This window comes from Bufo bufo, chromosome 6 (assembly GCF_905171765.1).
Source record: "Bufo bufo chromosome 6, aBufBuf1.1, whole genome shotgun sequence".
In the NCBI taxonomy this organism is placed as follows: domain Eukaryota; kingdom Metazoa; phylum Chordata; class Amphibia; order Anura; family Bufonidae; genus Bufo; species Bufo bufo.
Window position 1 is genome coordinate 282,918,543 of NC_053394.1, and position 18,298 is coordinate 282,936,840.

Sequence of the window (18,298 nt, forward strand, 5' to 3'; positions counted from 1 at the left end):
ACTAGTATCAACTGGCCTGGGCGCGGCTAAGCTCCATTCAAGTGAACAGAGCTTAGCCGCACCCAGGCTAGTGATACTAGTCGTGACGTCACTGGGCCGGCGGTAAACAGTGAGAAGGCCGTGGCGCTGCTGCCTTCTCAAACAGCTGGTCAGCGGGGGTACCGGGTGTCAGACCCCCATCAGTTTAAACAAACTGCAGAACCCCTTTAAAGGGACACTGACAGGCCCAATAAGCATAATTAGCTATATATATGAATGCACAGGACTTCTAATGTGCATTAAAAACATAGAAGTATAACCCCTGTCCACCTTTATAAATACAACAAACTCATGTTTTATAACCTGAAGTAAATCGCTTTTCTTTCTGCCCAAGGGGCGGCGTTTCAGCTTCACTTCTGCCCAGCCAGCCGCCCCTCAACCGCTGTTTTGAAGCGCCGCCCAGCTCATCAATATTCACTTCGCTGGGCGGCTTCTGCTGTCCCCGACGTTCCGAGATCCGGCGCATGCCCAATGGAAAGCTATGGGTGCCGGGCGCCGGATCTCGGAACGTCGGGGACAGCAGTAGCCGCCCAGCGAAGTGAATATTGATGAGCTGGGCGGCGCTTCAAAACAGCGGTTGAGGGGCGGCTGGCTGGGCAGAAGTGAAGCTGAAACGCCGCCCCTTGGGCAGCAAGAAAAGCGATTTACTTCAGGTTATAAAACATGAGTTTGCTGTATTTATAAGGTGGACAGGGGTTATACTTATGTTTTTAATGCACATTAGAAGTCCTGTGCATTCATATATATAGCTAATTATGCTTATTGGGCCTGTCAGTGTCCCTTTAAGGGCTTATGCATGTATTTTCTTTCCGCTTCCGTTCTGTTTTCTTTGAGGACCGTATGTGTAACCATTCACTTCAATGGGTCCGCAAAAACAATGGAAGGTACTCCGTGTGCATTCTGTTTCCGTATTTCCGCTCCTCAAAAAAGTACTGCATGTCATTGTCTGCAAATCACGGTCCAAGGCCCCATTCAAGTCAATGGGTCCGCAAAAAATACGGAACACAACCGTATGTCATCTGTATTTTGCGGATCCATGCTGTAGAAATGCTATGCCCAGCCTATATTTCTCAGGTGTTTGGTGATTAATAAGTTACGGTTTTCAATCCGCAAAAAACGGATCGCCTATGGAAACCATACGGATATGTTTTGTGGAATAACGGAAGAGGACTTAAATTGGAGAAAAAAAAATCCTCAGATACGGAACGGATCCGTGAAAAATGGACCGCAAAAGAACGGTCGTGTGCATGAGCCCTAAGGATAAGAAATGTGACATACAGTATGCCAACACAGACTCAAGCAAAACTGACTTCAGATACCCCCCTCGTAATAAATTCCCTCATGTCTTCAGTTTTTTTTTTTATATCTTCTCTATAAGGAAAAGTTAGGGATGAGCGAATCGACTTCCGATAAAACAGGAGCTCCGTACAGTATTAATGTATTGGCTCCGATGAGCCGAAGTTATTGCTTCACAAAGTCTCGAGACTTCGCAAAATAACTTCATAAATTTAATTTGTACTGTAAAAAAACATTTCCCGAACTCTGGTTCGGTTCCAAGGTACCACTAATCAAATTAATTTCCGAAGTTATTGCGCGAAGTCTCGTGAGACTTTGCGAAGCAATAACTTCGCATCGTCGGAGCCCATACATTCTAAGGCCTCATACACACGACCGTTGTTGTGTTCCGTTCCGCAAAATGGGGTTCCGTTCCGTGATCCGTTTCCGTGTGTCTTCCTTTATTTTTGGAGGATCACCAGACATGAAGGAAAGTAAAAAAAAAAGTTTAAGTCAAGTTTGCCATGCAAATGATAGGAAAACAACGGACACACGGATGACAATCTTGTTTGCCTCCACGTTTTTTCACGGTCCCATTGACTTGAATGGGTCCGCGAACCGTTTTCCGTGAAAAAAATAGGACAGGTTATATTTTTTTGACGGACTGGAACCACAGATCATGGACGCTGATGACAAACTGCATTAGCCGAGTTTTCAACAGACCCATTGAAAGTCAACGAGACTTCGCGCAATAACTTCGGAAATTAATTTGATTAGTGGTACCTTGGAACCGAACCAGAGTTCGGGAAATGTTTTTTTACAGTACAAATTAATTTATAAAGTTATTTTGCGAAGTCTCGAGACTTTGTGAAGCAATAACTTCGGCTCATCGGAGCCAATACATTAATACTGTACGGAGCTCCTGTTTTATCGGAAGTCGATTCGCTCATCCCTAACTTTTCCTTATAGAGAAGATATAAAATTTTTTTTATCAGGGTGCTGTCCGCAAAATATGTGGATAGCACATGGATGAAAAATACAGTTGTGTGCATGAGGCCGTGTAATGGGTTCATCAAGTGTTTTCCTGAGTTTCCACTTATTTTAGCTGGTGTAAAGGGAAAACTGGCACCCTTTGCGATTAATATGTTGGGTGTTCCTCCCCCCCCTTCCTCTAAGGCCTCTTGCACACAAACTTTTTTATTTTATTTTTTCATTTTTTTGCATTCCGTATATGGAACCATTCATTTCAATGAATCCACAAAAAAATCTGAAGGTATGCCTTCCGTTTCCATATTTCTGTTTTTCTGTTCCGTTCAAAGATAGAACATGTCCTATTATTGTCCGCATAACGGACAAGGATAGGACTGTTCTATCAGGGGCCAACTGTTCCGTTCTGCAAAAAAACTGAATGCACACGGATGTCATCCATATCTTTTGTGGACCGCGAAATACTGAAAAAGCCATACGGTCGTGTGCAAGAGGCCTAAGGCGCATTGGAAAATTGTGGCTCTGATGCTGCGTTGCAGTAGTTCTAATTCTGCACCAGGGTTTACTATGTGGCACATGCTGTGGATGCAGACGGTGCCATTGCTGGAGGTCTTATGGGGGTGGCATTGTTTTTATGTTTGTCTCTTTGTGCTCACAGGCCCACGTTGATAGTGTGAGTCCCAAGATGTTTTCTGATTGGTTTCTCCGGCCTCGGCGATCCCACAAGGGAACCTTATTCCTCTAGGGGCCCCCCTTGGGGGAATTCATGATTATACAGTGGTGGTTAGAGGCAGTTTTTTTATAGTATTGATGGAATAACAAGTGTATTATGTGCACAGCATAGGAAAAGGGGGAGCAGTCACCCATAGCAACCAATAAGGGTGTTAGAATCTGGTTGCTATGGGCATCTGCCACTAGTTTGACCAGCTGTTCCATTCTTTTCTGGTTAAGGGGTCCCCATTCTCGTGATCAGTGGTGGTCCCAGCAGCCAGACCACAGCTGTTATGTAGAGTCTTATAACCTGAATACCCCTCTTACACCTGCTGAGTATCGGGACAATTGCTGGGGATGGGCTTTCATATGAATGCTTGCTTCCGATGGTCTGTCAGTGTAAATCTGCAGGCAGTCATTGGAAACCAGCGTTCATTCCCGATCACTGCGTGCACTCACAGCCTGTGTAACAATACCTCTACACCCCGAAGCCAAACTGAAAGAAAGCAACGGGTCATACCGCCACATGCTGCACACTGATCTATTGCTGCTGACTGTAACCTATACTTGTTCACGCAGCCGGCATCTCTTCTGTCTTAATCTGTGAGGAAAAGGACCTTTGATGACGCCACTACACTCATCATATGGTCAGTCACATGGTCCATCACCATGGTGATGGATCATGTGATGAGCGTAGTGACGTCATCAAAGGTCCTTTTCCTCACAGATGAAGACAGAAGAGATGCCGGCTGCGCGAACAAGTGGATTAAGGTGAGTTAAATTATTATTATTTTTTTAACCCCCTCCAGCCCTTCAGAATGCTAATATTTTCCCTTATAACCATGTTATAAGGGAAAATAATTACATCTACACAACCTTGAACCCAAACCTGAACTTCTGTGAAGAAGTTCAGATCTGGGTACCACATTCAGTTTTTTATCAAGCGCGTGCAAAACACATTGCACCCGTGCGATAAAAACTGAACAACGGAACGCAATCGCAGTCAAAACTGACTGCAATTGCGTACCTACTCGCACGGGTTTGCCGCAATGCACCGGGACGCATCTGGACCTAATCCGGACACGCTCGTGTGAAAGAGGCCTTACGCTACTTTCACAGCTTTGTTACAGATAATACAAATGGATCCGTTCTGAACGGATGCAGACGTTTGTATTATCTGAATGGATCCGTCTGTGCAGATCCATGACGGATCCGCACAAAACGCGAGTGTGAAAGTAACCTTATCCGACCCCTCTGTATGTAACTTTGTTGATCATTAAAGGGTTTGGCCACTTTTTGGTTATTGTTGACCAGTGTGTTTGTAAGATGACTCTGTGGCACCTACTAATATAGTGCATGTTGAACTTCTGCACCATTTTCTATATTTTATGAGGTATGCTCCCTTGTACAGAGTCTTTTGTGCTGTTCACACGGAGGTCATGTCCATAGGATGGCTGCTGATGGAGGGTCATGTGACCAGGCAACTCTCCTTCATGTGATGTCTCCTCCATTCAGACACGCTGCACATGCACTGTTGGGAGTTTAGTGCCGGTGCCATGTATTAGAATGGAGGAGACCTCACATGGAGGTGATTTGTCTGGTCACATGACCCTCCATCAGCAGCCATCTTATGGACAGGACCTCTATGTGGACAGCAGAAACAAAAGGCCATACCTTGTGAAATATAGAAACTGGTGCAGATTTTCAACAGACTATAACCGTGTCCTATAATGACACAACACATCGGTCAGCAATAACCAGAAAGTGGCCAACCCCTTGAAGCTGACGTGCCACTATTTTGAACGGTCATATAAGGTTTTGTGAGACAGTGGTCAGCTTACTTTCCAGGCTTGAAGGTGACCTGTCAGTACGGCAGCTCGATATTTCCAGAAAAAATTTTCATATTGGATACAGCACTGTGTAATGCGTGGTATCTTACCTCCTATGTCATCGTGGTGTATAATCCATGGCTCCTGTGACCAGATTACTGCACTGCAGCTGTGAAGATCTAGCTTTACCCTTTCTACCCCGGAGGTTTTTTGTTTTTGCGCTCCCTGCCTTCCCAGAGCCATAACTTTATTTGTCTGTTCACATGGCTATATGAGGGCTTGTGGTTTACAGGTGTATTATGCTTATTCTGGAAAACCGCCCCCCTCGTGAAGTGAGTAAATAAGCGTACGATACTACAGTACTTATTACATGTACTTGTATCCTTTTAAAACAGATTTTACCTATTTGTTACAACTCACTCGCCCTACTACACCACACTGTCGTGTATGACACTACAGAATACGGTCTCTTAGGCACTTGACAGAATGTAGTGTACTTATGCTCATCCATTCCGAATTTGTTCCTACCTTGCATGTATATCTTTATATATATTTTTTATATATTTTATATCCTATATATTTTATATATTTTTTAGATATCCACACATTTTTTTTTTCACTTTGTTACAAATTTGAAGCTAGTGTAAAATCCACTATACCCCTGAATATCTTGACACTGACCTACCACTATTGGCGCTAAAAAGGGTTTCTCCAAGAACAGGCGAGATTGAGGTGGTACCAATACCCATCAGTCCCCCTAGTTCGGCATACTCTCATATGCTGAAAGAAATGGCTTGGCACCTGTTCCGCTCAGACGCGGGCGCCATATTTAAAGACCCGGCCAGCGCTGTACTAGAAAGGGTTAAAAAGTGGGAAGTGATTTTAATCATTTTTCTTGTTGCAGCGATGCCCACCCCATGCCATAGATAAGTTCACCAGTACCAGAAAAAAAAGTGTAACCACTGGTCAAAAATATTGAGACATATCAGAAGAATTCACAGATTATCATTCTGCTCGTAAGGCACCCTTTAAGAATTTTGTATTCAGGTTCCTTAAAGTGGTTGGCCCAGCTGAGACATTGATGACGTCTTGCTATGACATGCTATCAATGTCCGAAGTGGGACCCGCACCTATATAGAGAACGGGGGCCCTGAACTGAAGGAGAGCACATCTCGCATGCGCAGAGTGCTCTCCATTCATCACTGTGGGTTAGTTTGCTCTGCACATGCGCGGCTGCTCTCTGTTCACTTTAGGGGTCCCATATCGGAGACATATTCTGGTGATACGTCATTATCCTAAATGGGAATGCACCTTTAAAGGGGTTATCTGGGAATTTTGATAGCGATGGCCTATCTTCAGTCACCAATATCAGATTGTCGGGGTTTAACTCCCAGTACTCCGGTGCATGCACTACTTTTTTGTGGTGCGGACCGTCGAATGCCGATCGTGGACCCCATTCAAGTGAATGGGTCGGCGATCCGCATGCAGCTTCTCCAAGGTCGTGCGGTCCGCAGCATGGGCACCAAGTCCTTACGTTTGTGGGCATGAGCCCTTAATGGCCAATTAACAGTTTTTTTTTCTTTTTTTCTTTGGTGCATTTCCACCTCGAAACAGCCTCCTATTCATGTCCGTGAGAAGCAGCATGGCTTATCGTGGGGCAGAATCGATGCTGAATCTGCCATTTGAAATGAATGGAAAGCCTAAAAAAAGAAGTCTGTGTCCGCTCGTTCTTTTGCGGATCCACGCTAATAACCATGAGCAGAAAATGCAGTTTTGTATTGAAGTTAATAAAAAAAAAAACTTTGAAAACCCATATCAAAAACATTAACAGGTTCTTTGCTGAATTTTGTAGGTGTATTTTCAAAATCCATTGTGTGAACCTAACCTAAATATGCTCTAAATTCAGTAAGCGCCATTTCATAAATTTGACACAAAGTACCTCAACGCAGACTCGACGAAAACGGACTTCAAATATTACCCTCATGATAAATTCCACCTTTGTATTAAATTTTTAACGGTATAGTGCTGCTGAAATAAAAAAAAGGCAAAAATAAAAAAAAAATAATGGTTTGCTATAATTATTGAGTTAAAAAAAAAAAACATTTTCTGACGGAAGTGTTCGTTTAAGGCTCAAATCTGTCTGGTCATCGAGGGGTTCTGCCTAGTCATCACGCCTGTATCAGGCTAGGGCGATGCACAGACTTGTCGCACGATAGCCATCGTGGGGCTGTGTGATTTGCATGTGATTTTTCTTTTCTCAAATGTATTTTTTTTTGTGATTTCAGAAAGCCATCGCTGTCTGTTATTAACTTCTAGAATCCAGGATTTTTAATATTTTTTTCTCCCTGCCTTTAGAGCCCTAACTTTATTTTTTATTTTTTTCCCATTAACTTAGCCGTATGAGGGCTTGTTTTTTGCAGGATAACTTTTACTTTCTAATGGCACCATTTACGGAAATATTGCATACAATGCAGTGGGAAGTGTGAATAAAATTCCAAATGTGGTGGAATTGGGGGAAAAAATGCAATTCCGCCAGTTCTACAGACTTTGTCTCTATGGCATTCCTTGTGCAGTAAAATTAATCTGTGCCCTTTATTCTCTGGGTCAGTACCATCGCAACAATACCAAATTTTTATAGCTTTGCCATATTCTGATCCCCATAACTTTTTTTATAAACTTTATGCCTATGGAGCTGTGTGAGGGCTAATTTTTTGCTGGACAATTTGTGGTTTTTATTGATACCATTTTGGAGTGACACTTTTTTATAACATTTTATTTAATTTGATGAAAAAATTGGCTTTTTGATTTCTTCTTTATTATTTTTTTTTCTTTTATTTATATTTTAAAGGGATTATCCAAGACTATTGGGGTTCACAGCGGTCGGACTCCTAACAGCCACACAATTTATAGCTCACACCGTAGATATATGTTGGTGGGACAACCCCTTTAATGATGCTGGATTTGTTGCATTTTGTAAATTATGATTTGTAGAGGCGCTCAATTTTTTTTCCTATTATTATTATTATTATTATTATTATTATTATTATTATTTTTTATTTTATTTTTTTTGTTGTCCTGATTACGTGTCTGGAGCATCATGTGTAAAATGGGGCCAGGACTTGGGGATTGAATTTCTTAAACTTACTGTAATCTATATATAAAGGATGTATTTATGTGTGTATGTTCCGCGAAAACTCAAACGCAACCATCCATTTCAACGAAACTTTGTATACACATCCCTTGCTACCTGGAAAGAAATCTTGCGGGGGTCTCAGCTCTCTAGGACATACTGTTCTTGAGAGATTCCCAAATAATGACCTGCATTAGCCAATACAAGCCTGCAAGTATTTCTCTTCATACCCCAACTGCCATACACACTGTCACCTGTCCCTTATCAGCCAATAGAAGCTCGCAGGACCTTAGTCTCCATATACACACTGTCAGTGCTCCAGACTAAAAAAAATACCTAGTAGCCATCGGCTTATGAACTGAAAATTTTTGGAGCCAAATTAAATTTTTAGTCGCCAAATCGAAACTGAATCAAAATTTTGGTATCGTGACAACGCTACGCCAATCAGATCGGCGTAGGGTTGTTTCGATACCAAAATTTTGATTCGCTTTTGCCACCATAAAAAAGTATTGCGATACTCAATACCACGCGGGGAAAAAAAATTATAAAACAACAAAAAAAAAGCCGCGTGCATTTTGCATTTTATGAAACGTTCGGCCCATAATGGAACAGTCCTATCCTATTTTTTTGGGGTGACAAGGTGACAAAAAAATGGCGAATCGCATGGTTTTTATTTATTTCTGTTACGGCGCTGACCGCATAGGAGATATTTTTTTTATAATTTAATAGTTTGGACTTTTCGGACGCAGCGCTATGTAATATGTTTATTTATTTATTGTTTATATATTTTATATGTAAAATTGGGAAAGAGGGATTTAAACTTAATATTTTAGGGTACTTTCACACTAGCGTTTTCTTTTCCGGCATAGAGTTCCATCACAGGGGCTCTATACCGGAAATGAACTGATCAGGCATATCCCCATGCATTCTGAACAGAGAGTAATCCGTTCAGGATGTCTTCAGTTCAGTCATTTTGACTGATCAGGCAAAAGATAAAACCGTAGCATGCTACGGTTTTATCTCCGGTGAAAAAAACTGAAGACTTGCAGGAATGCCGGATCCGTCCTTCCGGTCTGACGCAGACCAGTAAAAATGTGTAAAAAGATACAAGACTGATCCGTCTGTCCGCATGACAAGCGGAGAGACTGATTCGTTTTTGCTATGCATTTGTGAGACGGATCCGCATCCGGATGCGTCTCACAAATGCTTTCAGTCACATCCAGATTGGCAGAACCGGCAGGCAGTTCTGACGACGGAACTGCTTGCCGGATCACACTGCTGCAAGTGTGAAAGTAGCCTGTGTTTTTTTTGTACTTACTATTAGCCCCCTTAGGGGCTGGAATAATTGTCCTATTCACCCTTAGGCCCCTTTCACACGGGCGAGTATTCCGCGTGGATGCGATGCGTGAGTTGAACGCATTACACCCCCACTGAATCATGACCCATTCATTTCTATGGGGCTGTGCACACGAGCAGTGATTTTCACGCATCACTTGTGCATTGCGTGAAAATCGCAGCATGTTCTATATTCTGCGTTTTTCACGCAACGCAGGCCCCATTGAAGTGAATGGGGTTGCGTGAAAATCGCAAGCATCCGCAAGCAAGTGGTTATAAGGGAAACATGGTTATAAGGGAAAATAATAGCATTCTGAATACAGAATGCTAAGTAAAATAGGGCTGGAGGGGTAAAAAAAAAATATAATTTATTATTTGAAATTATTATTTTTTTTTTTTAACTCACCTTAATCCACTCGTTCGCGCAGCCGGCATTTCTTCTGTCTTTAACTGTGAGCAATAGGACCTTTGATGTCACTACGCTCATCACATGATCCATCACCATGGTGATGGATCATGTGATGGACCATGTGATGAGCGTAGTCACATCAAAGGTCCTATTGCTCACAGTTAAAGACAGAAGAGATGCCAGCTGCGCGAACGAGTGGATTAAGGTGAGTTTAATTTTTTTTTTTTAACCCCTCCAGCCTTATTTTACTTGGCATTCTGTATTCAGAATGTTTGAAGTGAATGGGTCCGCATCCAACCCACAAAAAGTGTCAGATGCGGACTGAAACAACGGCTGTGTGCATGAGCCCTTACAGTGAAAGGCTATAATGCACTGTGTCCCCTAGTCGCACAGTCTGCAGGCAGCATGTTAGAGCAGGAAGAGCTGAGCAGATTCTATAGATTTATGGGACAAGATTATTTTATACATTTATCTCTGCTCTTTCTGATCTCCGTCCTGATCATCAGGCAGTCTATAGCCTGTATATAGTTTGTATACAGAGATCGCTGTCTGAATTCAGAAAAACCACAGGTTTAAATGAATGAAATGCATGTTTTATTGAATCTTTTCCTGTAAAACTATCTCAATCTGCTCAGCTCCTCCTGCTCTATAACATACTGCCTGCAGACTGCACTGCGTTTTGTGGTGACAGATTCTCTTTAATGGAGTAGATGTGATCTGCAATCCCCAGGATGGATGCTGGGGTCTTGGTGGTTGGCCTTCCACTAACCACTTTCATGGCAAATCAAGATTTCTTAAAGTTCTTGCCTTTGCCTATTTATCCTATTTAAGGTCGTTTTATACTGCGGTGTAATATTGCTTGGAGCTCTTGGCACTTATATTGTACATGTATTTGCTGCATAGCTGTATCATTTGGAGATTGTTTGCTCTTTCTGCCACCAGCTTTCAAAAATGTGGTTCATCTTTCTGTTTTGTCTTTGCAGTGGAAATGATGGAAGAATTGCATAGCCTGGACCCTCGGCGCCAGGAATTATTAGAGGCAAGATTTACTGGAGCTGGGGTTGCAAAGGTAATTTGCATGCTTTTAAACCTTGGACAATTGGGAATGTGTTCAGCTCTCTTAAAGAGGACCTTTCACTACTGTACAAACTAAAAACGAACTATATCAGTGGGCAGAGCGGCGCCCAGGGGTCCCCCTGCACTTACTAGTATGTCTGGGCGCCGCTCCGTTCGCCCGGTATAGGCTCCGGTGTCTGCGCTCCCTCTGACTGATTTCTTGTATGAGGCGTGTCTTGCTGCAGCGCTGGCCAATCGCAGCGCACAGCTCATAGCCAGGCTATGAGCTGTGCGCTGCGATTGGCCAGCGCTGCAGCAAGGGACACGCCTCATACAAAAAATCAGTCAGAGGGAGCGCAGACACCGGAGCCTATACCGGGCGAACGGAGCGGCGCCCAGACATACTAGTAAGTGCAGGGGGACCCCTGGGCGCCGCTCTGCCCACTGATATAGTTCGTTTTTAGTTTGTACAGTAGTGAAAGGTCCTCTTTAAGGCTACTTTCACACTGGCGTTTTGGTTTCCGTTTGTGAGATCCGTTCAGGAATCTCACAAGCGGTCCAAAACTGATCAGTTTTGCCCTAATGCGTTCTGAATGGATAATTATCCGCTCAGAATGCATCAGTTTGTCTCCGTTTTGTCTCCATTCTGCTTTGGAGGCGGACACCAAAACGTTGCTTGCAGCGTTTTGGTGTCAGTCTGACAAAACGGAGACAAACGGATCCGTCCTGACACAATGTAAGTCAATGGGGACGGATCTGTTTTCACTGACACAATATGGCACAATCGAAAACGGATCCGCCCTTCGTTGCCTTTCAAGGGTGTTCAAGACGCATTTGTTTTGGCTATGGTAAAGATAATACAAACGGATACGTTCTGAAGGGATGCGTTTGTGCAGATCCATGACGTATCCACACCAAACGCGAGTGTGAAAGTAGCCTTAAATGAGTATTCCAATATTATAAAGCGCGGGGGGACCTTTTTGCTGCCGAGGGCCATTTGGATATTTGTAATATTGGTTGCGCGCCATACAAAATTCTAAACTTAAAACTTTGCTGTATTCTTGCAGCAATAAATGGCGCCTGAACTGTACACTACTCACAAAAAGTTAGGGACATTTGGCGTTCGGATGACATTTATGGAAAACATAAAAAGTTCACACTACAGTAATATGTCATGAAAGTAGAGCATTTAAGTAGAAGCATGCAATGGTGGTTTGAAACAAAAGCTAACACCAGTGGTGGGTATAACCCCACAAAAATGTCACTGTTTTATGAATTACAGTTTGACAAAGACGTCTCGTGCTGTTCACAAGTCGACTTATTGTCTGCTGAGCCATGGCATCCCACTCTTCTGGAAGGGAAGCCCTCATGTCATTGAGGTTCTGGGGTACAGAGTTACGAGCCTCTACATGGCAACTCAGCTGATCCCATAGGTTTTCAATAAGATTCAGGTCTGGAGAAAGTGCAGGCCACTCCATTTGAGGTCCCCCAGTCTCCAGCAGCCGTTCCCTAATGATGCGACCTCGATGAGCTGGCGCATTGCTGTCCATGAAGATGAAATTAGGCCTGTGTTGTTCATGCAGAGGCACAATGACTGGATTAATGATGTTATTAAAGTAGTATGGGCTTGTCACTGTATCATTCACAAAATGTAGGGCAGTTCAGTATTGACTAGACACACCTGTAACACCACCACTCGTCTGGTGACAGCAGTGGCTGATGCATAGCGCTCTCCTTGAAGTCTCCAACGGCGGCTGACGTTTCTGCTCAGCGTGAATTGACTTGTCAATGAACAGCACTGGGGCCCACCCACTAGTCCCTCATCCAGCATAGATAGTTCATGCAAGATGATGCCTGTGTCTGGCGGTGTGGTCAGGTACCCTTGAAGGTCGTCTGGCACGCAGACCATGCTAATGTAAATTGTTTTGAATGGTCTGACACTTGGGTGCCTCTCACCCTCCTAAATGTTCATGGATTGTGTGGCATTCATCATCGGGTTCCAAAGGGCATTGTTCACAATGAAGCAGTCATCAGTGTGGGATGTGGCCAAAGGACCTGCACTTCTATGCCTTTCTGTGACACTTCCAGTCTCTCTCTCTCTCTGTATCTCTGCTGCAACCTGCTGATGACTCTCTGTCACACTCTAAGCTAAGTGGGCACTTCGGTCTGAGAACATCCTGCTTGAAGCCTGGCAATCGAGAGGTACTGTTGATCAATTGGAAATCTATTGGGCGATTCATGGATCCAACACCTGTTGTGAATTTTGCCGTTAAGCTCCTTGTTGGAGAACAGCAAATTGTGCAATAAGTACTGAAACATTAAACAGTTGGACATGTGCATTCAAAAGTTTAGAGAAGCTCATATTAAGTTCCCCTGTAAAGGTTAATGTATTTCAGGTTCATCCTGAAATTTCACCCACAAGCCAAATATCCTAAACTTTTTGTGAGTAGTCTATATATTATTATATATAGTGCAGGCACCATTTAAAAAAAAATATAGCAATCTAATTTTTAAATTGAGAATATTTTATATATTTAGTTCTTTATTTGGCTGTCAAGTACATCCCTGAGGGGTCCAGATAGGGGATTACCCAGTTTCCACTCTCCCTGCCTCTGGCTTTGCAACTGTCCCTGACTACATCCCTTTCTCAGCCTCAGGTCGGCCCCTCCACCTTCTTCAGCCACCCATCAGATCCCCACAGCCTAAATCGGCCTCAGATCAGCCCCCATCAGACCTCCATCAGTTTCAAATCAGACCCCCCAGCCCGCATGGTCTTCAGATTGGACCCCCAATCAGAAATTTTAAAAGCCTATGTGCGTTATGTCCTGACGCTGTATATGTCAGGACACAGCAGGGCCTGGAAGACCACCAGGGAAGGTGAGTACAGCCAGCGCTATTCTCGCCTTCCCATGCCTCCCATATTCTAATGACTGCTTACATAATGGAAGTGGTCATTAACATTGGGGCTATGCTCTGGCAAGGAGCCAGGGGCCACATGAAATGATCCCGCGGGCTGTAGGTTCCCCTCTCCTATTATAAATAAATTGCATATTGCTAGGTTATGCCATCACTTTATGATCGGTGGGACCTCTGGGCATCCCATCGATCCGGAAAACAAATGAGCTTACTGTTTTGATAATGCTGCATCCCCTTTACTAAAGGCCTTTTTACACTGGCCAAGGTTTGGGTATATAATACCTAACGAGCGTTCGACTATCTGCCGGTGTGAAGGTACTGCCGATCACTTGATGAATGAACAAACTGTCTGCTGATTCTATCAGTATAAGGCCTCATTCACACATACGTGGGCCATGGTCCGTGAAACCCCGTCCTGCCATCCTGCTGAGTGCACGGCGTCATTGGTTACTATGACACTGTGTGCTTCGTGCCGCCACTGCTGTACAGTAATACACTTGTATAGCTTATACGAGTGTATTACTGTACAACGGTGGCGTCATGGCAACCAATGACAACGTGCACTCAGCAGGACGGGTTTTCACGGACCGTGGGCCACATATGTTTGATTGAGGCCTAAAGGGACTTTCTTTGCACAGCACAGCAGTGGCCACCTGCTGGTAGCGAGCTACAGCCCCATAACTCCATTCAGCTGAATGAAATTCACTGCACCTCCAGGTCACAGCTTTAGGGCTCGTTCACACGACCGTGCCATTTGCAATTTGTGGAACGGAAAAATTATGAGTCCTGTCCTATTCTTGTCCATTTTGTGGACAAGAATAGGCATTTCTATAATAGGCCTTCTATTGAAGAAATGCCTATTCTTGTCCGCAAAACGGACAAGAATAGGACAGGACTCATAATTTTTATGGGGCTACGGAACAATGGATGCGGACAGCACACGGAGTGCTGTCCTCATCTTTTGCGGACCCATTGAAATGAATGGTTCCGTGTACGGACCGTATGCATAACGCAGAAACGGCCCGTATACGGAACGCAAAATACATTTGTGTGAACGAGCCCTTACTGTCTGACCACATAATGCAATGTATCTCCTAAAGTACATCATGATTTACAGCAGCAGCACAACACGTCCTATATGATCACTAGAAGGCTGGATGTAGAGCTGACAGATCATAAGAAACACAATTTGCTTCTGTTCATTCATGTTTTCTTTTCTTTTTCTTTAGGGACAGTTGAATAGTGAGTCTTCTAACCAAAGTCTATGCAGCCTGGGTTCTCTGAGCGACAAAGAACTTGAGGTACAATCTGTTAACTATTTTTTATTTTTACTTTTGTTTTCATTATGTTACTCTCACCTGGTGCATCTCATTACAACAGCTCCTTTATTTGATTATTTCAGATGTTTTAGATATAAAATTTGTAATGGTCCTGTGTAAACATGCATTACCAGGATTTTGACATGTAGGGATCACCATAAATACGGTTTATTTCTTGCTTTGCACACAGATTGGGTAATTTAGTTAACGAAAACCAGTCAGGGATAGACACTTTTCACTAAACACACAGTCAGTAAATTGAATGTGTTAAAAAATCAGCCTTCTTCAGCAGCACTGCTCAAAAAGGCTGATATTTGAATTAATTCACTCATCTCCACTGAAGACCTATCAGATCAGATTTAGGCCGCATTCACACGACCACGGAATGACTGCCCGTTTTATGGATCTACAAAACCCGTGCATCTGCTGTATGCAGTCTTCATCGCGGTGATGTGGCCGAAGATAGGACATGTTCTATCTTTTGTGATGCGGACCCGGAGACACACAAGAGCCCTTGAAGTTGCAGGGTGCACACACAGCCAATGCCTGTGTTTTACAGATCCTCAGTTTGCAGTCCCCAAGACTGGAACGATTGCCCAACGATCGTGTGAATGCAGCCTTACTGTTGGAAATGCGTGTCTCTTTTCCCCTGTTTCCATCTATGATGTGGCATGATGACATATGGCCACTGTAGCCAACATCTGGCTGTATTAGTGACATTTCGACACCAGTCAGGTCACTGCTGCCGTGGTCACATATCAAGACAACACAGCATTACTGGAGCTGGGTAGATGGAGACTGTTGAGGAGGTCATGGAAATGATAATAGGGGATTGGTGGGGTATTGCTCCTTTGGGTATGGTGGCTCAAAATACTACTTGATGTGATTATTTCATATTATTGAATTTTATTTGTTGAATAAAGTTTATATTTTTTTATATATATATATATATATATTTTCTCTATATCATTACTATTTTTATACTATTGCCCACCTTTTTATTTTTAAAATGATTAAAACATTTTTTCATTTTAAGAACCTTTTTTAAAACCATAAAAAAAAATTTTTAAATGAAGGTGTTAATAACTTACTTTTAAAGAGGTTTTCCAGATATATAAAGTTATCCCCTATCCATAGATTTATGTAACTGGAATACCCCTCTAAATGTGTTATTATAATTTTTTGTGCAGTTATATTTTCTCATTAATATCATTGGGGGACACAGCACCATTGGTATAAGCTGGCCACTACGAAGCGGACACTAGGAACAAAAAAGTGTTGACTCTGCCCAGGTGGGCTGTACCCTCTCCACAGCCACTAGTCTGATCCGTTTTTAGCGTAGTGCCTGTAGGAGGGCTGACACAACCTGTTCTTTTTTTCCAGGTCTGCTATAATTTTTACATTTGTTTGTAACCCTGAACACGAGTGCAGGATTTCTCCTTGTATAGTAGGACAGAGGTGCATATTTCTGTGTCATTCTAAAAGGTCTCTCTTTAGCAGACTCCAGAGAAAAAACAGAATGACCAGAGGAACCGCAAGAGGAAGGCAGAACCGTATGAAACAAGTCAAGGTAATGTTTTGCCCTTATAATTATATATATATTTCGTATAACCATTAGTTATAACTAATTTCACTCTATAAGGAGATTTTGAACAGTAGGGCAGAAAGTTCTGGGACAAATGCAGAAAGAAGTTTGGGTCAAGATTTGTGTTGTCTCCTGGGCCATCAGCAGGATTCAGGAGCACTTTATGCGGTCTGTTAATGGAGAAGGGGGGGACAGTTTTGGCAGCTGTCATTACATCAGAATGGTATCTCCTCTCTTTATTGAATGGATAGATATCTTTTCAGCTGTGCCAGGAAGCTTAGGTGAAGGCAGTTTGACTTCCTTGCACCTGCACTTGGGTTATCTGGATTGCCAAATGTGAAGTTGGGTTAAGACTGTATTCGCATGCCATTTAGATGGTTCAGGAAGAGGTTCAATCCCAGGAAAGCTGGAACACCTTTCTGAAATCTTTCCCAGAGGTTTTACTGCTTTCTTTTGAGTAAGGTTACTTTCACACTTGCGTTCGGTGCGGATCCGTCTGGTATCTGCACAGACGGATCCGCACCTATAATGCAAACGCTTGCATCTGTTCAGAACGGATCCGTCTGCATAACAGCTTTTTCAGATCTGAGTTTTCACATCGTGAAAACTCAGATCCGACAGTATATTCTAACACAGAGGCGTTCCCATGGTAATGGGGACACTTCAAGTTAGAATATACTAAGAACTGTGTACATAACTGCCCCCTGCTGCCTGGCAGCACCCGATCTCTTACAGGGGGCTGTGATCCGCACAATTAACCCTTCAGACCCCCCTCCCTCCCCAGTTTTAAATTCATTGTTGGCCAGTGCGGCCCCCCCCTCCCCCCCTCCCCAGTTTTAAATTCATTGGGTGGCCAGTGCGCCGCCCCCCCCCCCCCCCCCCCCCCCCCCATCATTGGTGGCAGCGGAGAGTTCCGATCGGAGTCCCAGTTTAATCGCTGGGGCTCCGACGCTACTGCAGTCCTGGCTGCCATGGTTACCGATCGGAGCCCCAGCGATTAAACTGGGACTCCGATCGGAACTCTCCGCTGCCACCAATGATGGGGGGGGGGGGGGGGGGGATTTTAATTGGGGGGAGAGAGGGGAGGCCGCACTGGCCACCAATTAATTTAATACTGGGGAGGGAGGGGGGGCAGCACTGGCCACCAATGAATTTAATACTGGGGCGGGAGGGAGGCAGCACTGGCCACCAATGAATTTAATACTGGGGCGGGAGGGGGGGCCGCACTGGCCACCAATGAATTTAATACTGGGGGGGGGGGGGGGGGGGGGGTCTGGCCCCTGCTGCCTGGCAGCACCTGATCTCTTACAGGGGGCTATGATACGCACAATTAACCCTTCAGGTGCGGCACCTGAGGGGTTAATTGTGCGGATCACAGCCCCCTGTAAGAGATCAGGTGCTTCCAGGCAGCAGGGGGCAGTTATGTACACAGTTCTCAGTATATTCTAACTTGAAGCGTCCCCATCACTATGGGAACGCCTCTGTGTTAGAATATACTGTCGGATCTGAGTTTTCACGATCTAACTCAAATCCGATGGTATATTCTAACATAGAGGCGTTCCCATGGTGATGGGGGCGCTTCAAGTTAAAATATACCATCGGATTGGAGAAAACTCCGATCCCATATTAATAGGGACTCCTGACTTTACATTGAAAGTCAATGGGGGACGGATCCGTTTGCAATTGCACCATATTGTGCCAACGTCA

General features: G+C 43.8%; 1 protein-coding gene across 5 annotated transcripts in view; it reads left to right on the top strand.

Moving 5' to 3' along the window:
* Positions 1-18,298, top strand: part of TLK2 (tousled like kinase 2) — a 67,037-nt gene that overhangs the window by 2,119 nt on the left and 46,620 nt on the right. For 2 of the 5 annotated variants that reach the window (XM_040435623.1, XM_040435625.1), the window contains exons 2-4: positions 10,699-10,784; positions 14,917-14,988; positions 16,504-16,576. In XM_040435623.1, coding sequence (XP_040291557.1) covers positions 10,704-10,784; positions 14,917-14,988; positions 16,504-16,576 — 226 coding nt within the window. In that variant the 5' untranslated portion in view covers positions 10,699-10,703. Of the gene's footprint in view, positions 1-10,698; positions 10,785-14,916; positions 14,989-16,491; positions 16,577-18,298 lie in introns of those variants that run through there. The other 3 variants (XM_040435624.1, XM_040435626.1, XM_040435627.1) reach the window with 2 other exon arrangements.